Source organism: Mandrillus leucophaeus, unplaced genomic scaffold (genome assembly GCF_000951045.1).
Source record: "Mandrillus leucophaeus isolate KB7577 unplaced genomic scaffold, Mleu.le_1.0 Scaffold394, whole genome shotgun sequence".
NCBI classification, from domain to species: Eukaryota; Metazoa; Chordata; class Mammalia; order Primates; family Cercopithecidae; genus Mandrillus; species Mandrillus leucophaeus.
This window is the reverse complement of record NW_012104187.1, coordinates 1469777-1497361: the sequence shown is the minus strand read 5'-3', so window position 1 is coordinate 1497361 and position 27585 is coordinate 1469777. Positions and strand designations below refer to the sequence as shown.

Below are 27585 nucleotides of genomic sequence, written 5' to 3'. Positions count from 1 at the left end.
GGAGCTTCCAAACTGGAATTCTAGGATTTAGTTCCAGCCTTCGGGTTGCTGTGGGGACCGGGGCACCTTCTGTTGCAGCTGCCCCCTGCTGCTGTGACCTCAGGACAAGAGGCTCAGCTGCTCTGCCCCAGTGACTGACCGGGCTCTGCAGTCCTCCCAGCCATCATCTCAGAGCCTCAGACCACAGACCCCTGACACATGACCGATTTCATGGCAGCTGACCCAGTCTTGGGCCCCTCACTCAGCGTGGCCGGTCTCCCCAACCAGGTCAGCACGCAGCATTGCACAGCGGGCCAGTTCTTTTTGTGTGTGTGGTCCAAAAAAATACTTCCCAAAATCTGGGTTACAAAAATCTTACTTCTAGAACCTAATCGCTGGTCATTTCTATGCAAAATTTACCCTCTTTCAGTGTCAGTTTTTTCCCTTGGGAAATTACACTGATTTCCAATTGTCTACACTTCCTAACCCTCTGCAAAGTGGAAATGCTCACCTAGGAGGATCCTTTTTCTCTTCCCAGTAGTGTGACTTCCATTAGCACAACAAGCCTGGCCTTGCTCTACCTGCTCCCTCCTGCTCTGTGGATATGAGGAGTGGTCCATCTCCTGGCGAGTGGGCACAAGAGGTCTGCACCTTGCCTTCCCCCTTTTTGGAGCAAGGATGCACACAGCGTGCACAATTCTGCTCCACTCCTCCATGCTCTAAGTGAGAGAAATGCAAATTCTGCCCTGTGTAGGGGAAGAAGGAAGAACGAGGGAACATGTAGGAACAGGACAAAGATTTTGAGAGAGCAAAATATGCAGTGGAGAGACTCTATGTGAAGCACTTGGCATTGGCCATATGTGTCACCAATAGGGTTCTATGCCTTCTAAAAGGAGCCTTGACTACTTACACAATTCACAGTGTCCACAGATCAACTAAGAGTTGTAGAAAATACAACTATCCTTATAGCTAAGAGCAGAAGGCTATAGAGACACAGGGTCATGATGATGGGAGGTGTTGTACAATGTAGTGAGCAGTGCCTCATAAATATACATACAATTAGCCCACAGTGAGCTAAGTGTCCCAGAGCTACTTCTTAGCACCTCCTTTTTATGTAGACCAAGGGTGCCACCCTAGCTCCTGCAAAAACAGTTGTGATGATCGGGGAAAGGTAGAAAAGGAGAGCAGCAGCATAGAGTTCATGCATGCACGTCGCTGACAGCATGATTTCCTCCAGTTGTAGACTGAGGAATCCTGCATGAGCAAATGGACTGGATACCTGTGTGTCCTTCCGGGAATCTTCAGTGAGCTTCTGATGGACACTGGGCAGTCATGAGTTTGAGACTGTATATCCTAGAAAGTGCTTGGGATGTAGCTTCTCTATTTTGGTAATTAAATAGAGACCCACTGGGGCTTAGTGACTCAACTGCCTGGCTGGGGATACTGATGACTTCATCTTGGGAAAGTGAAGGAGGCTCACCCTGACATATTGGTTTAGAAATAGGCAGCTGGAGCCCCCCACTCAGGGGCGAGAACGAGGTGTGCTTAGACTGCAGGCCTCATGGATAGGGCGAAAGAGACAGGAGCCCCTGTGCAGAGGAAGGTGGACAGTGTGTGGTCATGGAAGCAGTTCTTACCACAAATTGCTCTTCCTTTAAAGCCTGCTTTGGAGTCTTAGCTTTCTTGGCCCCAGTAGATGATATACTCATGGTCGCAGAATGTGGACTCGAAGCTGTGGTGCTGGGTGGAGACTTGGACCTTGGGGACAAAGAGGCTTCTCTCTCCTTGGCTGATTTTGCAGCCTGCCACACAAAAGTAAACAACTTTGTTATTCTTATTTTGTTTCTTGGATTTGTGTCCCTCTCTTTCACACTCTTCCCCTCCCCTGAGCTAAAATTGCAGAGCTGAGGTTTTCAGTCCTAGAGCGTGTGGATTTGTTCTTGCTCCCAGGCCCACAATCTCCCCTGGCAGGATTTGATTGGTAGGCTGAGCTTTTTTCTCCACTCTCCCCCTTTAATCCTCATGTCCTAAGAAGAACACACCAACAAATCAATGCTCTTTGGAATCCCCTGGAATGGTGAGGTCTATGTGGAGAGGGGTGGGTGGCAGCTCGAGGCCTGTATCTAGGTAGGAAGAAGGTAGGGAAATAGTAGGAAGGATGAGGATATCAGGATGCACTCCTCCTGATGCCCCACTAGCTGGTTTTTTGGCTTTCAATTTCACTCTCTGCTCCCTGTTCTCAACAATCAGCTCCTGATTTCCCATTCACACTTCTTACACCACTTTATTTATTTATTTATTTTTAAAGAGTTAGTCTCACTATGTTGCGCAGGCTGGTCTTGAACTCCTGGACTCAAGCAATCCTCCTGCCTCGGCCTCCCAAAGTACTAGGATTATAGATGTGAGCCACTGCTCCCGGCCTTGCTCTCACTTTCAAGAACTTTGTTTTTCAAACTCAGACATTGGAAAGTGAAAAACCTCAGTATGCTACATAGATTTGTCAATTCAGATGCCAAAATCAGGGAAGCACAAAATTAAAGAGAAAGAGGAGAAAAAACTTAAATACAAACCTTGACACTTAAGCTGACATACTTTTTTCTCATTTCCTTGTCCTCTTTCTGTTTATTAATCTGTAAAATTGAAGACCCATATCATTGGTTATTATCTACAAAGATTAAAAAAGACAATTTTCTATAAAATTTCTATAAGCAATGAAAGAGTAACATTTTAAACCATTTGTCTGCCAAAACTATTATGGGATACAAGTTATAATATCAAAGAGAAAACAAACTTGTATCCAGAAAAAGAACTTTTATTTAAAAAGTAAACAGGAATATATAACATTGCAAATATCTAAAGTCATTAGCATTTATTCATTGCATTAAGTACAACAGACATCATAGGAAAACATGCATTATGTGTTCAGCACCTTCAACTGAAATATACAGATTCTCACATTGGGACTGACTAGGCAGACAACCTGACCCACAGAGAATGAAGAAACGCAGGTGGGGTGATGGGTCCTCCCAGGAGTGGCACAGAGCCAAAGGAACCACTGTCCCCAGCCAAGGGAAGTGGTGAGTGATTGTGTGACCTCCCCTGGGAAACCATGCTTCTCCCATAGATCTTTGCAACCTGTGGATCAGGAGATCCCCTCGTGAGCCCATACCACCAGGGCCCTGGGTCTGATACACAGAGGTGTGTGGAGTCTTGGCAGAGTAGCTGCTCAGGTATACATGGAGACCCAGCAGTTTTACATACTCTGGTCCTGGGCATCCCAGCAAGGTGGCAGATCTGTCTGTACCTTCCCCCTGGGAAGGGGACTGAATCCAGGGAGTCAAGCAGCTTTGTTCTGCAGGCCCTACTTCCATGGTGCCTCACAGGTTAAGCCCCACTGACCTGGAATTCCAGCCAGCCAGCAGCAACAGGTTGGAGACGGCCTCAGATGGACCAAATTCCCAGGGGGAGAGGCGGCCGCCATCTCTGCGGTTTGGTTGACTCAGCTGTTCTAGCCTGCCAGTTCTAGGGAGTCCAGGTGGTTCAGATGAGGAAGAGTCTCGCACAATGCAGCACAGCTGCTGTGCAGAAATCGTGGCCAGACTGCTTAAGTGGAACCCTGATCCAGCTCTCCTTACTGGGTAGGGCCTCCCTGCAGGAATTTCAGCAACTCCAGCCAGGGTTATATGTACAGAACTCTGATCTGTCCCTGCAACAGAGCCCCAATTAAAAGACACAAAATGGCAAGCTGGATAAAGAGTCAAGACCCATCAGTATGCTTTCTTCAACAGACCCATCTCACATTCAAAGAAACACATATGCTCATAATAAAGGGATGGGGGAAAAATTTACCAAGAAAAAGGAAAACAGAAAAAAGCAGGGGTCACAATCCTAGTTTCTGACAAAATAGACTTTAAACCAATGAAGATCAAAAAAGAGGTAAAGGGCACTACATAATGGTAAAAGGTTCAACTCAACAAGAAGAGCTAACTGTCCTGAATATATATGCACCCAATACTGGAGCACCCAGATTCATAAAGCATGTTCTTAAGAGTCCTACAAAGAGACTTAGACTCCCCTCTATCTATTAATGGATACCAGAGGTGTTTCCAGTTTTTTGCTCTTACAAACAAAGCTGCTACAAACAAATGCAAATATTTGTGACCCAAGACTTTGTGTGAACATGTGCTTTTATTTATCTTGGGTAAATACCAAGGAGTGTGATGGCCAGATCATCTGTTAAGTACAGAATTTTAGAAATTTCTTTTAGCTGTCAAAACATTTTTCTAAATGTATATTTTACATTTCCACTAGCAGAGAATGAGAGTTCTAGTTGCTGCACATCCTTGACAACACTTTATATGGTCGACCTTTTAAATTTTAGCCAGGCTAGTGAGTATATAGTGATATTTCATTGAGATTTTAATTTGTATCTCCCTAAAGACTAATGATGTTGGGCATCTTTTTATGTCATCATTTGCCTCTATATATCTTTTTAAATAAAGTGCCTGTTCAAATAGTTTGGCCATTTAAAAAACTGAGTTGTTTTTATATTATTACATTGTAAGAGTTATTTGCATAGTCTAGATGCAAATTCTTTGTTAAAGATATTTTGCAAATATTTTCTCCCACTCTGTGGTTTGTTTTTTCATTAAAAGAAAAACATTTTGAACAGTAAACTTTTTGTTGTTGTTGTATGACACAACGTCTTGCTCTATCACCCAGGCTGGAGTGCAGTGGTGGGACCAGGGCTCACTGCAGACTTGACCTCCCTGGGTTCACGTGATTCCCCCCACCTCAGCCTCTGAAGTATCTGGGACTACAGGTGCATTCCAGTATGACTGCCTAATTTTTCTATTTTTTATAGAGATGAAGTTTCACCATGTTGCCCAGGCTGGTCTTCAACTCCTAGGCTCAAACAATCTGCCAGCCTCGGCCTCCTAAAGTGTTGGTATTACAGGTGCGAGCCACCATGCCTGGCTAAACTTTTTAAATTTCTGATAAACTGTAATTTGTTATTTAAGAAATCTTTGCCAAATCTGAGATCACTAAGATTCTCTCTTATATCTTTATCTAGAAGTTGTGTAGTTTCAGCTATTACAATTCTGATCCATTTCAAGTTAACTTTAATATGAGGTGTCAGGTAAGGGTTGAGGTTCATTTTTTGCTTATTGCTGTCCAATTGTTCCAGTACTGTTTGTTGAAAAGATTATCCTTACTACTTGAATTGCCTTTGCATCTTGGTCAGAAATCAATTCATTATATACGATCCATAGGGTCTACTACTGGATTCTCTAGTCTATTTCAGCAATCTATGTTTCTCCTTATGCCAAGACCACTTTACCTCGACTACTATAGTTTTACAGCAAGTTTGAACCAGGTGTGTGCATCTTTCAACTTTGTTCTTTTTCAAAATTGTTTCAGCTATTCCAGGTCTTGTGCATGTCTATGTAAATTTTAGGATAGGCTTGTTGATTTCAACAACAACAACAAAAAACCCTGCTAGGATTTTGATTCGGACCGTGTTGAATCCATAAATCAATCTGGAGAGAATTGACAGCTTGATAATATGCATCTCTTGAATCATGAACAATGGAAATATTTCTGCATCTATTTAAGTCTTTAATTTATTTCAGCAGTATATTAACTGTACATGTTTTGCACATATTTTGTCATGTTTATCCATAAGCACTTCATATTGTTTGATGCTATCATAACCGGTGTTTTTCAAAATTTCAATTTTTGATTGTTCATTGTTTATATATAGAAGTACAAGATTTTTGTATCTTGATATTTGCAACCATTCTGCATTCACTTATTAATTCTAGTAGCTTTTTTTTTGTAGATTTGTTAGGATTTCCTATAGAGATGATCATGTCATCTGGGAATTTAAAAAGTTCTACCTCTTCCTTCCCTATCTGGATGTTATTTATTTTTGTGTGTGTGCGTTTTTGCACTGGTTAGGACTTAAAACACAATGTTGAAGGGAAGTAATAAGAGCAGGAATTCTTGTCATATTTCTGACTTCAGAGTCAAAATCTTCATCCTTTCACTATCAACCATGATAATAGTGTGTTTTGTAGATATTTTTTATCAGCTTGAGAGGTTCTCTTCTATTCCCAGTTTGCTGAGAGTATTTTTTATCGTGAATGGAAACTGGAGTCCCTCAAATGCTTTTTCTTCATCTACCTGCCTTTTGACTCCATTATTTTATATCCTTCCCATGAACAAAATATATTTATCTTCACTCAAGGCCTTAAAAAATCTCATTGTACTATAGCATCAGCTTGAAGTCTGGGATCTCATTATCTAAATCAAGTCCAGGTGCAGATGAGGCTCCTTGAGTACAATCTCTCTTGATCTGAAGATACGGAAACTAAAGAGACAAGTTATCTGTCCCCACACAGCCAATGTTCCATGGTGGGACATAGGATAAGCACTAGAGATCCCATTCCATTCAAGGGAAGAAGGAGGCATAGAGCAATAGCTGGTCCATAGTAATTTTGAAATCCAACTAGGCATATATTGCCAGTTTCTTGACTAGGACCAAGTCCTGCTCCACTTTTGGAGGCAAACTACCATACACAGTAAATATTGTTGGAAAACTCAAACTTCTGAAGTCCATGTAGTTGTTTTTACTCTGCATTGTTTCTCACAGGAATCAGGGGAACCAGCCCCCAATATTTCAACATACATTGTTTCTATTTTCCCCAAGTGTTGGCCGATCTGAGAAATAAAGAGAAAAAGTACAAAGAGAGAAATTTTACAGCTGGGCCTCCGGGGGTGTCATCACATAATGGTAGGACTGTGATGGTGACCCCGAGCTGCAAAATCAGCAAGTTTTTACTAGGGATTTCAAAAGGAGAGGGGGTGTATGATTGGGAGTGGGTCACAGAGATCACATACTTCAAAGGGCAATACAAGATCACAAGGCAAAGGGCAGAGCAAGATCACAAGGCAAGGGCAAAATTAGAATTACTGATGAGGGTCTGTGTCCTGCTAGGCACGCATTGTCTTGATAAACATCTTAACAGGAAACAGGGTTTGAGAACAGACAACTGGTCTGACTAGAATTTACCAGGCTGGAATTTTCCAATCCTAGTAAGCCTGAGGGCACTGCGGGAGACCAGGGCGTATTTCATCCCTTATCTCAGCTGCATAAGACAGACACTCCCAGAGCAGTCATCTATAGACCTACCCCTGGGAATGTATTCCTTTCCCAGGGTATTAATTATTAATATTCCTTACTGGGAAAATAATTCAGCAATATTTCTCCTACTCACACATCCATTTATAGGCTCCCTGCAAGAAGAAAAATATGGCTCTATTCTGCCCGATCCTGCAGGCAATCAGACCTTATGGTTATCTTTCCTTGTTCCCTGAAAATCGCTGTTATTCTGTTCTTTTTCAGGGTACACTGATTTCATACTGTTCAAATACACGTTTTACAAACAATTTGTATAGTTAATGCAATCACCACAGGGTCCTGAGGTGACATACATCCTCAGCTTATGAAGATGATGATTAAGAGATTAAAGACAGGCATAGGAAATTATAAAAGTATTAATTTTGGGAACTAATAAAAGTCCATGAAATGTTCACAATTTATGTTCAAAGACTGCAGTAAAGACAGGCATGAGAAATTATAAAAGTATTAATTTTTGGAACTCATAAATGTCCATAAAATCTTCACAGTTTATGTTCTTCTGCTGCAGCTTCAGCCAGTCCCTCTGTTCGGGGTCCCTGGCTTCCTGCAACATACAGGTGGTTTCTTATTTCCTTGTGTGCTTCCTTATCTTTGACTATGTGATATTAGTTGCTCCTATAATCGTAGGGTAGAGAATTCTGGGAATTCTCTGAGGCTTAGGATTAAAGTACTCCTTATAGAGAGTATTTCCATTTGCTTCTTTCAGAGGTACTTTCTATTCACTTAAAACCAAACTGATGCCAGGTGCAGTGGCACGTAGTCCCAGCTACTTGGGAGGCTGAGGTGGGAGGATTGCTTGAGCACAGGAGTTCGAGATCAGTTTATGCAAGATATCAAGATCCCATCTCTGAAAAACAAACAAATTAACTAAACTGAAGGTTTGAGGTTCTGTGAATACAAACTTGAGTTGCAAATCCCCTGTAAGTCCTGCCTCTCAAAACCCTTCAGGAAGAGATTGTCCCCCTTGTGTTGCTCTGTACAGAGGCAACTCTCCCCTGCAGGCCTCTGGGTATTAGGTAGGTTTCAGGTTTACATTTGCTCATGTTCATCCAGCAGGAGTGACCTTTGGTTCACAGCCTAATGCAAGAGATCACTGCTGATTACCCCTACACACACACACACACACACACACACACACACACACACACACGCAGGCACTCTAGCATGCCCTGCACTGTGACTTCTGTTTAGTGCAGATAAGTAAATCCCCTCAGGACAATCAGCTTGGAAACCTCAACTGACCCCTCTGTGTTTCCCTTGATGTTTGACTTTTGACCAGGTAAGCCCCATGTCCCTGGTCATTTTTTTATGCTTTTACAAAGATGTTTGTAATACTGTATCTAGAATTTTTTGAGGTTTTAAAAAATTTGGGTGGGAGTCACTTTGAATGCCAGCTCACTTGATAAGTTTTCCCTGTAATCAATATCAATATGGTTAATTTTTAAAAGTTTGAGCCCTTTTTCCCACAGAGTTTCCATTCTGCCTCAGAATTCTCTCTCAATACATTGGAGGTGATACATGAACTTAGGTTTATTTGGAATCCCTGGACTAACAGAGGAAGCTTCCAGGTTTCTTCCTATTAGGGTGATTAACTATCCTGGTGCTTTTTAGGACTGAGGGGGTTTCTCAGGATGTAGGGCTTTCAGTGCTAAGAATGAGCAAACCAGGATGAGCTGGTCACCCTATCAGTCATGATCAATGCTTTCATCACTGACTGTAGGTGTGAATAATCCACTCCTCTTTTCTCTGAGGAGGGAAGGAAACTTTACACATTACTAGTGGGAACAGACAAACCCATGACCCAGTAACTCCTTCCTCACTCTGTTGCTTGGTCAGTGAAATGGCTCAGTGGGGATAAAGGGTGCCTCTGGAAGACCTGCAGAACTCCTGTTCATACAGAAGGCATTGACGTCACCTCCTCTAGCTCAGCTCTGGGTGCTCCCCTTTTTAGAAAGACAATTCCCTGGCCAGGAAGCTCCCACTGTCATATAGTGTGGTAGATAGCCAACTTCCCTATAAAGTGGTGTGTCGGGGGGATCCCTCTCCCACAGCAATTCCTGTGATTCACCTTACCCAAGCTCTCCTCTTGGTGGGCTAATAAAAGACCAAAGGAGTGTGTCCTGTCTGTTAATTTTCTTCTTGTAAGTTTTTAATCAATAAACTTTATACCTGCACCACACATTCTAGAGGTATGTACGCCTGTACCCTTGCATTCCATCTAGGAATACAACAGCACAACACAAGATATTGCCCATGGGGAGCACTTGGCCCAATCACCACATTGTGAGAGATAAACGGCAATTTCCTTATGTGGAAATTTGAACCGCCTCCCTGAGCGCAGGAGTAATGGCTTATATTTATGTAAATATATTAGTATTAGTAAGTGTATTAGAAAGTGTAACATTCTAATAGCCATGTGCCAGGGAAAGGAATCGATGAATAAATAAATTAAATGAAAACAAACGAAGAGGATAAGAATCACAAACGGATAAAGACATTTCACTTAACTACACCTGGCTAAGGGTTTTTCCTTATTAAATAAGGCAGCAGATCTCAACATGTGGTCCAAGGACCTCTAAGGTGCCCCAAACCTTAGGGGGTCTGTGAGGCCTAAATTATTCTCATAATAATACTAACAGATTAGTCACTGTTTCTTCATTCTCATGGTCTCATGAGTGGACACTGGAGTTTTTCAAAAGTTATGTGATATTTATCATGGCAGAGAATACAGAAGTATCTATGAGAATTTAAATAATTTCCAGGAAACCAAATACTAAAGAAATTTACAGAAATAAGTGACTGGGTATTGTGGCTTATGCTTGTAATTCCAGCACTTTAAGAGGCTGAGGTGGGTGGATCACTTGAGCCCAGGAGTTTACAATCAGCCTGGGCAATGTGGCAAAACCCTGTCTCTACAAAAAATAGAAAAATTAGCCAGACGTGTTGGTGCGTGGCTGTAATCCCAGCTACTTGGGAGGTTGAGGCAGGAGAATAACCTGAGCCCAGGAAGTCGAGGCTGCAGTGAGCCATGATTGCGCCACTGCACGGCAGTCTGGGTGACAGAGTAAGACCATCTCAAAAAAAAAAAAAAAAATACACACACACGTATACAAAATACACACACATGTAAGACAAAGCCACTTTTGCTAAACATTTTCTGTGTTGGGAAAGATTTTCTTATAAACAATATGGCATTTATGTCAGCATGTGAAGAGTTTAGTGTTGTTAAAATCACTTAACAAATAATTTGATTATGTTTTCCTTTCATATATGGTAAATATCAACAGATAAAACCCATCTGTGTTAGTATATTCTCACATTGCTATAAAGAAATATCTGAGACTGGGTAATTTATAAAGAAAAGAGGTTTAATTGGCTTGCGGTTCTGCAGGCTGTATAGGAAGCATAGGGGTTTCTGCTTCTGGGGAGATCTCAAGAAGCTTCCAATCACGGTGGGAGGTGAAGGGGGAGCAGGTGTCTCACATGGTGGGAACAGGAGCAACAGAGAGAAGTCGGGAGGTGCTACACACTTTTAAATGACCAGATCTCACCAGAACTCACTCACTATAGTGAAGACAGTATAATGGGGGATGGTGCTAAACCATTCATGAGAAATCTGCCCACATGATACAATCACCTCCCACAAGGCCCCCACTCCAACACTGGAGCTTACATTTCTATATGAGATTTTGATGGGAACACACATCCAAACTATATCACCATCTAAACCAAATTTTCTTGGGGGACCTCAAAAAATATTTAAGAGTGTAAAGAGATCCTGAGACCAAAAAGTTTGAGAACCACTGGAATGGAACCTGGAAATTAATCCTGGAAACCCCACTGCAGGTCCTCTCTATATTGTATAGCTGTGTCACGTATGTATTACCAGTATTATGGGCTTATTAAAGTACATATAGTTCATGCCATATATAGTGTGGGTTAAGCCATTCTCAACTATTTTTTGTTATCCCTTCTATCATTTACTCATAACAAATATTTATTGGCCATCTACCCCATGGAGGCCACCATGTTAGGTTTTAGGGGTAAAACCATAGCTCACAGAATGGAAATAGCAGGTAAGATAACAGGCCATCTCTACAGAATGTGATGAGAGCCACAAGAGGAAAACTGTGTGCCATGCCAGCATGAGGGTGGGCACCTCTTCCAGGCAAGGGAAGTCAGGGTGGGAGAGGTTTCCCAGAGGAGGCAGCATCTGACCTCTGACCTGAAAGATGAGAGGACCTAACCAGGTGCTGACCAAGAAGGAACAGTACAGAAGGAATGGAACTCTGAGGCATCCTTGTCTGAATCTCCTGATTGTAAAGAGAGAAATCTACCTGCTGATATCAGGTAGGGTGAATGGCTGCAAGAGTTCATGGGGCTCATTCTGATGAATTTTGAACAACACACCCTCAGGGGAGCTCTTCCTTTCACAAGGTTTGCCTTCTAGCTCTTTGACTTCCTAAGGGGATTGTGGGTTGGTCACAGTGGCTCATGCCTATAATCCCAACAGTTTAGGAGGCCAAGGCAGGAGGATTGCTTCAGTCCAGGAGTTCAAGACCAGCCTGGGCAATATAGTGAGACCCTGTCTCTATATTTTATAAATATTATTTTAAAAAGTAGATTGTGAAGGCTATGCAGGACTAATAAATGTCCAAGATTACATGGAACACATTTGACTGACCAGCGGGCACAGACTCACTGCCAGTGAGACAGGGACCACACGGACAGCAGAACTTGCTCCTCTACCTTCCATGGCATACAGGGACAGTCACATTGAGTCACACTTGTGTCATGTTTGTCTTGATGAAGAGTCACTATTCGCAGAGCTTCCATGTAAACGTGGCTTTGCATGGACCACTGAAAACATCTGTTTCCTAACTGGATAGCCAAACCCTGCCACATGACATATAACAGGACCGCACAGGCTTGAGGCATGCCTCAGAGGGAACGCAGGCATCAGGAACCTAGTTGTGGGAGCAAGGGAGATTACAAGGGTAACTTATTGCTGTGCCCCCAGAATGGGGCTAGGGCAACCTATGTACTTCCTTCCCATCTCCAGTCTGGATTGTTCCAAGAAATAGGGTGCGCTGGGATGAAGCAGATAGAAATGAAGTAAGAGAAAGAGTTCAATCATGATATTTTTCTGATGAGGTCCCTCTGTTTTGTTAACTTCAAAATAAACGAAAGCCACTTAGCCTAGGAATCATGGAAAGACCCAAAATTATTTCACATGCTTCCTCAAAAGCCAATCTAAGGATACAATCACTCTAGGTTGCATCGCTTACCTAACATATATATTATATATATATAATAAATAATAAATATGTGTATGTTATATATAATAATAAATATGTATTTATTTATCTATTCTTTTTTAAAGACAGGGTCTTGCTCTGTTGCCTAGGCTGAAAAGCAGTGGTATGATCACAGCTCACCGCAGTGTCAAACTTCTGGGCTCAAGTGATCCTCACACCTCCCACCTAGCCTCCTGAGTAGGAGGACTGCAGGCATGTGCTACTATGCCTAGCTAATCTTTTTTATTTTATATAAAAACGGGGCCTCACTATGTTGCTCAGGGGGGTCTCAAACTCCTGGGCTCAAGCGATTCCCCTATCTCAGCCTCTCAAAGCACTGGGATTACAGGCATGAGCTGCCACACAAAGTCAGTTTTCATATACTTACTGATTGTGCCTCTTTACTACCAGTTCTTTGGCTTTTTGCACTACACTCTTAACAGGTCAGAAAATAACTTTCACTGGAATATAATAATAGGCAAGCATGTAACAAAACCCTTCTGGCTAGAAAGTATTTAAATTTTTACAGAATGACAGTGGTCAACTCCACCTTCTCCCACTCTTCCTTGTCAGTGCAATCACAAATCCCGGGTCCTGGAAAAACGCAGGATAGCAAGAAACGAAGGAAGCCCAAATAGCAACAACAAAACTAGGCTGCCTCCAAGTGAATAACAGAATGCCTTGCAGGAGTAGGGAGAAGGCGGTGAAATAGTGACCTCGATGGGTCCAAAGCGGGTATGCAATGGAAACCTCCATCACATGAAGAACCTCAGGCCCACTCCCTCTATTGAAATCATGAGCTCCTAGACTAGTCTAGGCATCCTGAAGGCTCTTTCGCCGTTGTGGAGTTTGTGGTGCAGGCTCTTGCTGCTTGGCAACAAGCTTGGGGCGCAACAAACTTCTAAACCACAAAATAAAATGTGGTTGGTTCCCCTGTGAGCAATACAATAGCACCCGTTAAAGGCTTACAGTTAAAATAAAGAGGCAAAGTAATTCAAAGAGTATGGGATCTGCTCCTAGTATAGGCACAAATTCACTGACTGAGTTTAATTTCTTCTCTATTGCTGCTAACAAACAATATAACACTGGCTTTCCACTCTATAAAAACACTTCCAATTTTAATGACAATATGCACATTTATTTAGTTGTTTGTTTTCCAAAGTAAAGCCTGAACTTTGGAGGAATGACAGAAGAGAGTGGGGGTGGAGGTAGAAGAAATTCACCAAGTAGACTCAAATAATGGAGTCTATTTTTATATGCCAGGTATTTAAAAGTAGCAGGCTCAAAATAACACATTTGTTAACACATGGTTTTTGTGAATCGCCAACCATAAATTGTTTTCGTTGCCTGCATTCCCAAGTTGGTTTCATAGAAGGCTTTATTGTAATCCAGGAGAATTGTTTTGCATTAATTTCTATGACAAGGAACCCAAAACACAGGGTGCTGAGAGTAACAAAACAGAGTTAGGGAAACAGTCATGACTTGGCACAAAGTGTGACAAGCTGTAAAAAAGCGAATGTTTCAATATCTGAAGTGTTGATTTCCTATGAGCAACCTTTTCTCTTCCAAACAGTATCATATTCTTTTCAAGCACATTTAGAACGCAAGTCAAGCTGTGTTTTATTTTTTATTATAATAAACACAGTCAGTTTACTGTAACAAAGACATACTAGTGGTAATCAGCTGAAAGCCAAATACGCCACCATAAGCTGGGCGGGGGGCTGCTGTGGGGGGGCTGCGGGCTGGGTAGTCAACTGATAAAAGACCAGCCGTCTGGAAAGTTCTCTTAAAAGAACATAAAAAGGCAGTGTTTTCTTATGAGACTAACACAGAATGCCAAAATATCTAGCTGGGCTCTTTTTTATTGTCACTTACGGCAATTTGTAACTGAAAATAGCAATTCCTTCAAAATAGTGGGCTCTCCTATTTGGTTTTTTTTTTTTTAAATCTCCATAATAAAATGCAGAAATTTTATACATGGTTTTAAATGGTAATACTATTTCTTACACAAGACTCTAGTAAGCATATTTATTGCTGTGCTACTCAAACTGCTTTCTTTAAAATGACCATTTACAAATGTTTATAATTATACATGTACTTAGATTTCCGATAAAGGTGAAATGAGTCATTCACAGGAAATAATCACAAATAAAGTTTATAAAACTTTCATGGTTAAATTAAATTTCTGAATTCAAATAGTTAGGAAATAATGTAAATCATCTTACCACATCCTGAACTAATGATTTTTCATAATTAAGCTCTTCTCTTAATTTTTCTCTACTATCCATTAACTGAAAGAGAAGAAATTATATTTTTATTAAAGATAAGAACAGAACATCTAACATCTCTCCTCAAGAGAATTTAGTGAAACATACTTCAATATGAGAAAAATGGATCTCAATCCGATCAAAAGAAAATTAAATTTCTACAGATGATCATCTTACATTATTATAGAATTATTATGTAAGCAAGTAAAATATACACAGAAAATACCAATTTATTTACACCTTTCCTTACCCCACACCATCAAAATGTAACATCACAATAAAGCAAGTCCTACTCTGTCAAAAAGAACAATTTTGCCTAATGTTTTATGTGACCCATCTCTTATTTTAGGGTTTTGCGTTATATCTATGTGCATATCAAACTACATTTATACCAATTGAAAATAGCTATCAGAAGCATACACTGGGCTGGGTGCAGTGGCTCACACCTGTAATCCCAGTGCTTTCAGAGGCTGAAGCAGGAGGATAGCTTGAGGCCAAGAGTTTGAGACTTGGTATCAGGTCTCCACAAAAAAAATTTTTTAGGCTGGGCACAGTGGCTGACACTCATAGTCCCAGCACTTTGGAAGGCTGAGGCAGGTGGATCACCTGAGGTCAGGTGTTCAAGACCAGCCTGACCCACATGGTGAAACCCCATTTCTACTAAAAATACAAAAATTAGCTGGACACAGTTGCATGTGCCTGTAATCCAAGCTACTTCGGAGGCTGAAGCAGGAGGATTGCTTGAGCCCAGGAATTTAAGGCTGCAATGAACTATGGTCATACCACTGCACTCCAGCCTAGAACAAGACCCTGTCTCTAAACAAACGAACAAACCATTTATTTGTGGGAGCTAGAAATTAAAAACAATTGAACTTACGGAGATAACAAGAAGAAGGATGGTTACCAGATGCTGGGAAGGGTAGTGAGGGGTGGGGTAATAGGGTTAACAGTACAAAAAAAAAATGGCTAGAAAGAACGAATAAGACCTAGTATTTGATAGCACAACAGGGTGACTATAGTCAATAATTTAATTGTACATTTAAAAATAACTAAAAGAGTATAAATGGATTGTTTGTAATACAAAGGATAAATGCTTGAGGTGATGGATACCCCACTTATCCTCATGTGATTATTACACATCATAATGCCTGTACCAAAATATTTCATATACCCTGTAAATATACACACCTACTAGGTACCCAAAAAATGAAAAATGAAAAAACAAACAAAAACCCCATGCACTGCAGGGCCCTTGTTCCCTTGTGACTTGCCTTGGTATTTACATTGATCAGTTGCTGTTTGTGTGTGTTATAGGCTAGTAAAATTCAACCTTTCGTTTTGATATGCATTCAATTTCATTAATTCATGTCTGTATTAATTTAATAAATATCCCCAGTATCACCGTTCTTGTTTCAGTTCTTTATTGTTTCCCTGGTTTATCCAAACAACACCTTCACTGGACTCTGGTTCCTGGCTTTCCTCTCTCCCATTCATTTTCTTTCTGAAACACAAATCTGATCCTGCCGCAATGTTCAAGGCTCTCCAACGCACTTAGAAGGTAATTCAAACCTTTTTTGCATGAATATAATCTTCTGCCACTGTCCTCTGCCCCTTGCCACTCCTTGCTCTCAGGTACTCTTCATCTACAGCAAACCACACTCCCTTTCCCATACAAGGTGCTTTTGCGTGGTACTTAGAATACTACTCTCAACTCTTCCGCATCTCTTTGCTGGCTAACTCTAACAGCTCTTCTTGGGGCCAGTGCAGTATCCTTCCTCCAACCTTCCCTGATCCCGTAGAGTACAGGCTGGGAATGCCTCTTGTGTGCCGCACAGCAAACTCTGCTTCTCTGCATCCTGACGCTATCACACCTGTACTGTGCTCTCTGACTCCGGGTCTGTCTCCCTCCCAGAGTGAAATTCATGAGAACAGATTCTACTGTGGCAGCAGCTGGAAGACAGGCACAGATACAGCTGGTATTTGATTCTTGGAATTAAAACACCAAAGCTATGAATTCCATAACTGACCATGCTTAGCCCAGATGGATGGCAAGAGGTCAGCCTCCCCAAATTCAGTCCCATTTTCAATCTGTTTTTAAGTGCATCCAGGGCTTTAAAAAAAAAAAAAAAAAGGTGGGGGAAACACATGGTTATCTGAAGACTTCTGAGTTGCTCCTTTCCATTCTTCCATTTCCTGCTTACACCCTCTTCCCCACACCCCTGGTCTCCTCACTCTGTCTACCCCACTACAGATTCTTCCTATATCGTTTCATCAGACTTCTACTCCTTTCTCAAGCCACACCCAATCACAAGCAGTTTCACAAATCCATGTCAGGCTTTATGCATTCATACACTGTACCCAGCTCTTCTACTCTCTTGCCTGCCTGGAAAAATCAGCTCCAAAGCCCAACACGGTGGCTCACACCTATGATCCCAGCACTTTGGGAGGCTGAGGTGGGAGAATCCCTTGAGCCCGGGAGTTCAAGACCAGCCTAAGCAACATAGTGAGAGAATATCTTCCCAAAAATAAATAAATACATAAATACATAAGCCAGGTGTGGTGCATGCCTGTAGTACCAGCTACTCAGGAGATTGAGGTGGGAGAATTGCTTGAGACCAGGAGGTCAAGGCTGCAGTGAGCCATGATCACGCCACTGCACTCCATCCTGGGCAACAAAGAAAGACCCTATCTCAAAAAAACCCCAAACAAACAAGCAAGCAAACAATAGAAAAAACCTAAAAAAATCAGCTCCAGTGGGCCTCAACAGGAGAACATGAGAAAGATTGTGGAACTGTTTGTGAAGCTTTTCTAGAATCTTCCAGATGAGGCCAGGCATCTCTTCTCTAGTACACACTTCTCTTATAGTCCCTATCTCACTGCCCTATGGCTTTGGTCTATCCCTGTAGACTTCAACTGTCCCCAGAAGGGACCATAGGTATATACATGCATTTTATTTTTTCTAGCAGTAGCACAGTGCCTAGTACTTAAAGGCAACTAATAAACATGGCTGAACAAATTGATTTAGTGCAGGATATTGGAAAAAAACCCAGCAAATATCAGCTGTCATTTGTTCAACAACATCTGAACTGCTTCCCAGTTGACAAAGCATGCTGACATTCATTATCTCATTCAGTCCACACAGTACACATGGGAGAAACAGGAAGGAGGAAGACAGGTACTGGTCCCAGGGGACCTAGTGGCAGAAATGGAACAGGAATCCAGGGTTCTAGATTCTTTCTGCTCAGTACCAAAATGTTCCTATATTCAATGTCTATGAGAAGTTCCAGTGCATGTAAAGAAAAAAAAGAAAAGAAAGACAGAATTAAAAATCAAGCAGATTAGGAGTCTGCTATACTATATTATATAATTTGTTACATATATTTCATTATATATGTTACATATATCACATTATATGTTACATATATTAAATTATATTTATATATTACATTATACATAACAGAGCTATCAGAAATATAATGTGAGTCATATATAATTTTGAATTTTATAGTAGCTGTGCTAAAAAGACAAAAGAAATAGGTAAAAGCAATTTTAATGATGTGTTTTTATCCCAATATATATTCAAACTATTATTTCAATGTATATTCAATATAGAAAATTATTAGTGAGACATTTCACATTTTTTACACCAAGTGTTTGAAATCCAGTGTGTATTTTTCACTTACAGTACATCTCAATTGGGGAGCTACGTTTTCAGTGGAAATGCTTTATTTGTATTCAGATTTCATAAAATTTACATATGAAAAAGTAGAGTCACATATCCCAGTTATCAAAAATACACAGAAAGGTTTTCCAAGAACTGAAATGAGTTTTTAAATTTGAATTTAAAGAATTGGAAATTAAATTATTAAAACTTAGTTCCTCACTTGCACTGGCCACATTTCAAGTGCTCAATAGCCACATGTGGCCAGGGGCCACCATAGCACAGTGCAGATTTAGAAAGCTGAGGCAGCATTTAACTGACATATTTAAACTCACAGATATAGCCAGCCATCAATTGGTGGCTTACCAGTGAGATTATTTTTTTGCTTGAATTTGTTATTGTACTCCTTATAGAAAGTAGGAAGTACATGCTACTCATTTCTACCAGTGGTAATACAGACTGAAGAGCTTGAGAAACATTTTCAATAAAGAACCAGGCCCAGTGCAATGACTCACACCTGTAATCCTAATACTTTGGGAGGATGAGGTGGGAGCATCACTTGAGGCCAAGAGTTTGAGACCAGCCTGTTTCTACAAAAATAAAAAATAAAAAATTAGCCAAGTGTGGTGGTACTCCTCTTTAGTCCCAGCTACTCTGGGATCTGAGATGGGAGGATTGCTTGAGCCTGGATGTTTGAGACTGCAAGTGAGATATTATCACACCACTGTACTCCAGCCTTGGGGACAGAATGAGACTGAGACAAGGAAGGAAGGAAAGGAAAGAAGGAAGGAAGGGAGGGAGGGAGGGAGGGAGGGAGAGAACGAAGGAAAGGAAGAGAAGGAGGGAGGGAGGAATGGAGGGAGAAAGGAGGAAGGAAAGGAGGGAGGAAAAGAGGGAGGAAAGGAGGGACAGGTGACGGTTCCCTGGTTGGTTATTAAGTGAAACTAGAAGGCTGAGATTTCATTTCTGACCTTAGAGGTTGATGCCAAGAAGGTTAAATGGAATTTACATTATTATCACTGCAAATAGGGTGAAGGCTAAGAAAATGAACTCCCCTTGTGAAAACCTGTGAGGGATTCAGTTATCAGGGAAACATCTCCCACCTCTGACCAATCAGGGTAACAATTTCTTTGAAAAATACTTCTTAAAAGTAGTTTTATCTAAAATATAAGAATATTTTGAGTGAAGAAATAAGAGAGGACACAAACAAATGAAAAAACATTCCATCCTCATGGATAGGAAGAATCAATATCATGAAAACGGTCATACTGCCCAAAGTAATTTATAGTTTCAATGCTATTTCCATCAAACTACCATTGACATTCTTCACAGAATTAGTAAAAACTATTTTAAATTTCATGTGGAATCAAAGACCCCGTATAGCCAAGACAATCCCTAAGCAAAAAGAACAAAACTGGCGTCATCACACTACCTGACTTCAAACTATACTATAAGGTTACAGTAACCAAAACAGCATGGTACTGGTACCAAAACAGACATATAGACCAATGGAGCAGAACAGAGACCTCAGAAATAACACCACACATCTACAACCATCTGATCTTTGACAAACCTGACAAAAACAAGAAATGGGGAAAGGATCTCCTGTTCAGTAAATGGTGCTGGGAAAACTGGCTAGCCATATGCAGAAAACTGAAACTGGACCCTTTCCTTACACCTTATACAAAAATTAACTCAAGATGGATTAAAGACTTAAATGTAAAACCCAAAACCATAAAAACCTAGAAGAAAATCTAGGCAATGCCATTCAGGACATAGGCGTGGGCAAACACTTCATGACAAAAACACCAAAAGCAATTGCAACAAAAGCCAAAATTGACAAATGGGATCTAATTAAAGTAAAGAGCTTCTGAACAGCAAAAGAAACTATCATCAGAGTGAACAGGCAACCTACAGAATGGGAGAAAATCTTTGCAATCTACTCATCTGACAAAGGTCTGATACCCAGAATCTACAAGGAACTAAATCAAATTTACAAGAAAAAAACAACCCCATCAAAAAGTTGGCAAAGGATATGAACAGACACTTCTCAAAAGAAGACATTTACGTGGCCAACAAACTTGTGAAAAAAAGCTCAACATCACTGATCATCAGAGAAATGCAAATCAAAACCACGATGAGATACCATCTCACACCAGTCAGAATGGTGATTATTAAAAAGTCAGAAGACAATAGATGCTGGTACCTATTGTGGAGAAATAGGAACACTCTTACACTGTTAGTGGGAATGCAAATTAGTTCAACCATTGGGGAAGACAGTATGGAGTATTCCTCAAGGATCTAGAACCAGAAATACCATTTGACCCAGCAATCCCATCACTGGGTATATACTCAAAGGAATATAAATCATTTTACTATAAAGAGACATGCATACGTATGTTTATTGCAGCATTATTTACAATAGCAAAGACATGGAACCAACCCAAATGCCCATCAGTGATAGACTGGATAAAGAAAATGTGGCACATATACACCATGGAATACCATGCAGCCATAAAAAGGAATGAGATCATGTCCTTTGCAGGGATATGGATGAAGCTGGAAGCCATCATCCTCAGCAAACTAACAGAGGAACAGAAAACCAAACACCGTATGTTCTCGCTCATAAGTAGGAGTTGAACATTGAGAATACATGGACACAGACTGGGGAACAACACACACCAGGGCCTGTTGGTGGGGGGTGGGGGTGAGGAGAGAGAACTTAGAGGATGGGTCAAGAGGTGCAGCAAACCACCATGGCACATGTATACCTATGTAACAAACCTGCACATTCTGCACATGTATCCTATCTTTTAAGACGAAATAAAGGACAAAAAATTTTTAAAAATTAAAAAAAGAATATCTTGAATGGCAATATCAGGCCTGGTTGAAATCTGTACCTGAACTTAGGCACATGTAGTGGCTGAGCTCTTCAAATGTGGCTAGTGCAACTGTGAAACTAAATTCTTAATTTTGTCTGATTTTAATCCATTTTAACTTAAAATTGGATACTCGGTTCAGTTACTGGAAGACATTTATGTTTATTTGGAATAATTTGGGGATGTGAATCTGCTTATTTATCTGTAAACTGTATGAACTATAAATACATTCTTATTCTATTCATCTCTTGGAGTATTCTTCAGTGCCTCGGGCATTGTGCTCCCCACTAAGAGACCAGATAGAGCAGTTTCCACCCTTATGGAGCCTCCAGTAGGGCAGGGAAGATAGACCATAACAGAATGGCAACTGAGAGCCACAACAGGGAAGTTTGCGGGTAAACGAGAACAGAGTGGGGGAGCCCCACGTGTGCAGGGAGAGCAGGAATTGCTGAGATCCTACTGAATTCAATTGAATGCACTAGGAAATCTTGTTGTTGTTGTTGTTGTGGGGGTTGGTGGTGTATGTGTATGTGTGTTTCAGACAGGGTCTCACTCTGTTGTCTAGGCGGGAGTGCAGTGGTACAATTCTAGTTCACTGCAGCCCTGAACTTCTGAGCTTAAACAATCCTCCTACTTCAGATTCCCGAGTAGCTGGGACTACAGATATGTGCCACCACACTCGGCTATATTTTTTTTTTATTTTTATAAAGACGGGGTCTCACTATGTTTTCCAGGCTGTCCTTGAACTCCTGGGCTCAGGAGTTTCTCCAACCTTGGCCTGCAAAGCTGTTAGGATTACAGGGGTGAGCCACTGCATCCCACCTTGGAAATCTTGATTTTTGTTCTACCAAAAGAATTCCCTGCTCTAAATATTTACCAGATAGCATAAGCCCAGCTCATCCATGAACATCAACTAACATCTGATCTGAAAATAAGGCTGTTCATTTTTAATATAATTTTTTCCTTAACTGCGAGCTCATCTTCAGACTTCTCTGTGTCATGTAACTTCGGTGCCTTAAAATCAACAAGGCAGATGGTCAGTGATTCCAAACAAAAGAAGTATCTATACATGAGTTTTCAAGATGGAGTCCTTATTTGCTTCTAGTAACCCTTCCCAAATAGTGGGGAGAGATTAAATACGTGGATCAATTTTCCTCTATGTCACAAGACACTCTGGACACAGTGTTACTTGGCCAATTGCGCCTATAGTTCCATTTAAAAGAGTCATTTATCAACGTAAAAACGTTACAGTACCTTTTGAATAGTTTTTTGATCCTTTTCTGCCATCTTTTTCATACTTATAAGTTCATCTTCTGTAAACAAAAGGAGAGAGAGGCCAACCATGAAATTACATGCTTATGCCCCTGTATTTAAACGGCCTGCTTCAGGGCAGGCTGTGGGGTACTAGCAGGCATGGTGGACACAAGGCCTAGCAGGACTGTGACCTTCACAACTGCCCTTGACATTCACAGCCTTCTTCCTGCTGTTCAGATGGCTGGTCAGATAGGGATTAAGAAGTAAGTTCAAGATCCAAGTGTGGCTGAGGGCTGAAAGCTTTTCATCAATACTAGCGATGGACATTTTTGCTGTTAGTCACAGCCAATGCAAAGAGCTTTAGCAGGTGGCAGTTTATGACTTAATAAGAACGACCCAAAACTAAAAGGCCTCACTATGCCACAGCAGAAGAGAACGAGACTATACTGGCATGGTAGAATTTTACATCCAAGGGATAATATTAATATAATATATCTCATTTCATTGATATTTTGCTATAATTCATTTTATTGCCTGCTCATTGCTTTAAATAAGCAGATTAAGGACAACATCATGTAATTAACATAATCACACGGATCACAGTTAAATGAAAAAATACATTAAAGCAATCTCACTTTGGTGATTACTTTTTTCCCTTTTCCACATGTTCTAACAACTTCGGTGATTTAAACACAACTTTCACCAACGTGTGTGGTATGAAAGAAAAGGGGTATAAAGTATACAAACGAAATTGTATATTTAAACTTTGTATCAAAAATTGAAGTAACTACTAAGTAGTAGCATATTTTCCTGAAGGGCTAACTCTGTTTTCCCCACAAAGCATATCCCTATATGTACTCTTAAGTATTTAAGTGTTATCAAGTTCAGATAATCAGTTAAGCATCTGAAACAAATCAGTAAAAGTTTCTATTTGGTTATAGTATTTCTAAGTGAAATGGAGCATTGATTAGCAAATTTTTGCAAAGGCCAATGTCTGTCTTGAAACAACATCCTGAGTTAACATGACATGGCTCAGGGATACAACTACAAACACATCCTCTGTCCCATGTAAGAAATGCTATCTTCAATAAAAAGCAAAGATGGCTATGAAATTGATCTTTTAAATGTAAATAACCAAACAAATGTATGTTTGGAAAAGACAAACATAGTTATGAGCTTTACAACGTGACCAATACATAGATTTTTCTCAAAGGTGATTTCAAAATGTTACCTAATCCTGAATTTTCTTTTAGATTGATCTGGATTTCTTCTTCAAGCTCTGAAATGATCTGAAGCAGCCTCTCATTTTCCAGTTTGTACTCCAAATTTTCCTTTTCTGTGTTTGATTTTGGAGAGCTGGTTTCCTTGGGAAAAGATTCCTAAAAGATGGAGAATGCCATATTTCTAAGCAGGGAGCCAAGGATTTAAATATGCAAGACAAGGACAATACAGATACAGAAAAGCTATCATATAATTTTCTGAATTCTATTACACACTTATAATAAGAATAGTAAAAAGGAAGGAGCCTAAATAGAGCTTGCTGGAAGAAAGGCTCCAGTACATTCTGTACAAAGACCTCAACACATGGGGACATTTTATTGACAGGAATAATGCATATCATACTGTTTGTGTGCCCTCATCATTCAGGTCAATTCATTATGGAGGCTGTGTCCGGGGAGGCAGCTGGGGCCCCTCCACCCACACTTCCCTCTGTGTGTGTCTGAAGTGCTGTCCGCCTGTAACTAGGCAGGCTGGGGGGACCAGGACGGGCAGCGCCAGGGGGTGGCAGAGTGCATGGCTAAGGAGGGGGGCTTGTTGCCTTTGTGGCATTTCCCAGTGTCAGTGCTGCCAGTGTCATGAGGAGCACATCACATGTCAAAGTGGTGACGTTTTCAGGCTGGGAGCCGCATGGAGTCCATCAGGCACACGGATATCCACACAGTTGGTTTTCTGCTTGGTGGAGGAGCCACCCAGAGGCAATTCATATTCTGAACATTAACATGGCTTTGCATGCTTGTCACACGGGGTCTGTGCAGGCGTTTAATGCTATTGAAGACTTCGGTTTAAATCTCTATGCAAACAGTGATTACCTTGTAAGAAGGTTTCAGGATAACTTACAACAAAAGACTTTAAAGTTATAGTTTTAGTAAAGCAAACTCATTTACATTTTTATTATGTGCGTCTTTTGTTTAAATCTTGCCATGTCCATTATGGGAGAGCTTTTTCTTACGCAATAGACGCGCTTATTGGGACAGCTACTTTTTTTTTTTTTTTTTTTTGCCTTCTTCTTCTTGTCTGTTTCAAAGCCATTGAAAACATCTGAATATACTCCCTATGGTTGTCTAGATTTTACTGTCACACATTAAAAAAAAAAAATTAAGATGTAATGGATTGGGGAAGTTGGTGCAGAACTTTACACTTTATTGTGGTACAATAATAAACAGATTATGCAATCTCAAAATATTAGTCATTATATTATTATGCCAAAGGAGATAGAAGATTCTACATGCCTTGTTAAAAATTACTACAGACATTAAAAATACTTTTGAACTTAAGGTCATCGCAGGTGAATTATAACTTATTCTTTTTACAGTAATTCCATGATTGCAATAAATAAAAATAAAATCTTCCCTCAAAAACAAAATCATTTCTCTCGACTGATTTCCCTTTGGAACTACACTTTCATTTAGTTTAAGGATACGTGGAAGTAAATTATTTAAATATTTTCCCCTGTAACAGTTTGAAAGAAAAAGAAGTGATTTAAATTTTTTTGTAGTACACTAATAAGTACATTAATAAGTCCTTTAAAACAAGTGACTTACTAATGAAATTACGTATGGTATGTATGTGTGTGTGTGTAAGAGTTAGTAATATTTAAATTATGTTGTTAAATTTTGCACTAAGCTCAATTACCAAATCTTCATGACTTTGATTCACCATTTCATTTAAATTATTTGAGCCCAATTCATTCTTAACTAATGAGAACTGACAAACCTAGTAAGTAGTTAATAAACAACACTGAATCCCAGTCATTAATTTCTTGTCCCACATTATTCAATTTGAGACCATCACAGAATGCATTTACAGACTAAAAGTTTTTTTTTTTTTTTTTTTTAAAAAAAGAAAGAAAGAAACAATACTGGCCTTAATAGGCTTAAGCATACTTTTCCTAACAGTGGCAGAGTATGAACATCCACAGAGGATTACACGAGCACCCGATTCTCATCAACTAAAGAAGAACTATTTGAATTCATCAGATGAAGTGTAAAATTTACAAATGGTAGCAGCTAATACCTAACTACGGGTTCTAAGAATCTCTTTGTATGAAAGCAGGACGCAAGGAAAACACATTAAATCTGGGGGTTTGTCCTCCACATATCAATCCACAACCCCTGTTCTTCTGAGGTTAACCCTTAGCTCTGTCCCCACCATCTGTCAGCTGCGGGAACTGCAAGTAATTAACTATTCAGTCGCCCACAGCAATGAGGACACTCATTAGCAAAATGAACAAAGGGATCGTTCTGAGCTGCTACGGTCCTCTGTTACACTCTGAGTGGCAGGTTTTGTGGTGGTGCTCCTTCTGCCATCTGCCCACACTGCTAGTTTGTGCTTGCTTAAACCACGAGACTTTAAAAAAATAAACTGCATTAATAAAATGAGGTTAAGAAGGATGGAGATCATTAAAAGGCGGTTAACTGGATGTAACCATTTAAACCACACTATACTCTGAGACAGAGTGTGTGTAATCCTTGATCATTCTGGAATTTCAAAATTTTAAAGAAACTTGCCAATCTCAAGTTTATCTTTCATATTATAAAAACTAGGACTTCAGGCGGTAGCATATGTGCTATATCTTTTGTGAATATTCACAAGATGCATACAATTACAAACTGAATCCCAAATTGAATCTTGAAAGAATCATTTTTGCAAACAGGTGTACTTGGGAGCTTTGCTCCTCAAATGCGGTCCATGGACCATGAGCCTCAGCATCACCTGGGAACTGATTGGCAATGCAGCCTCTCAGGCCCAACCCAGGGCTACTGCGTCAGAGTCTGCATCTAACAACACCTGCAGGTGATGCGTGTGAGTGGTAAAGTCTGAGAAGTTCTGGTTCAAAGCACTTTCTGTGTCTTCTCAGCAGTTTCCCTTCCATAGGCTCCATTGAATTGGACATCTCAATTTTCTGGGGAGGAGTAGAGTTCTGATGCAAGCCCATGCCTCATGACAGTCACAGAGAAGAGCAGGTGCTTTCCCAATGAGTGACAACCAGGAAAGTGGCACTCTGGGCAGTGCAACCCTGCAGAGCTGCCACTCTTGAATGACAGCTCTGTTTCAGAGCTGTCAGCAACAAGCAGATATGCTCAGCAATGGAAGGTAGGTGGGTGATGGTTGCGGGGCTCATCAGTGTTGGGATAAGAAAGAAAAATGAAAAGTCTATTCAAAATGCCAGCTCCAACTGAAATTAAAACACATGCACAGGCGCGTGCACACACACACACACACATACACACACACACAATCACAGAGACATAAAGGCTAACCTCCTTTATAAATTCTCAAGAGGATTAGCCAACGGACAGCATGGAAACCTGATGACTACAATGGCATGCAGCTGAGTCACATTGATTTCCCACCGAATAAAACCTGAACATTTCATCCCTTGAATGAAGTTGCTCTTGGGAAAGTTCAACATTTAGGATGTTCCCATCTGGAGATGAGAAATATTACAACTACTTATTAACTATAAAGCTATTGAAGTAACTTGATAATCAGTAAGAGTAAACTAGATAACTGCAGAATTAAATAAAGCTTGTTTATTTCACTTTCGTTTTTCAACTTACTTCCACTGCTACTTTGAAATTTTTAATTGTTTTTCCAAATTCAGTGTTCCCAATCTAATTCGAGACTTGGTATCCCAAGGGTTTTTTAAATACCACTAGAGGGGGCAGTTGAATCAGATGAAATTTCAAATAAAAAAGATCATCTAGAACTTAAGTGGCATGAGGTTTTAGGAAAGTTTGTTCTTAGAGAATGTAGAAAAAAA

General features: G+C 40.4%; 1 protein-coding gene across 1 annotated transcript in view; it reads right to left on the bottom strand.

Annotated features, from left to right (window-relative positions):
- Positions 1–1653: 1653 nt before the first annotated feature.
- Positions 1654–27585, bottom strand: part of LOC105547675 (uncharacterized protein C10orf67-like) — a 76727-nt gene continuing 50795 nt past the window's right edge. Inside the window, 2 exon segments of the mRNA XM_011991335.1 lie at positions 1654–1781; positions 23773–23920. Of these exon segments, the coding sequence (XP_011846725.1) occupies positions 1654–1781; positions 23773–23920 (276 nt within the window).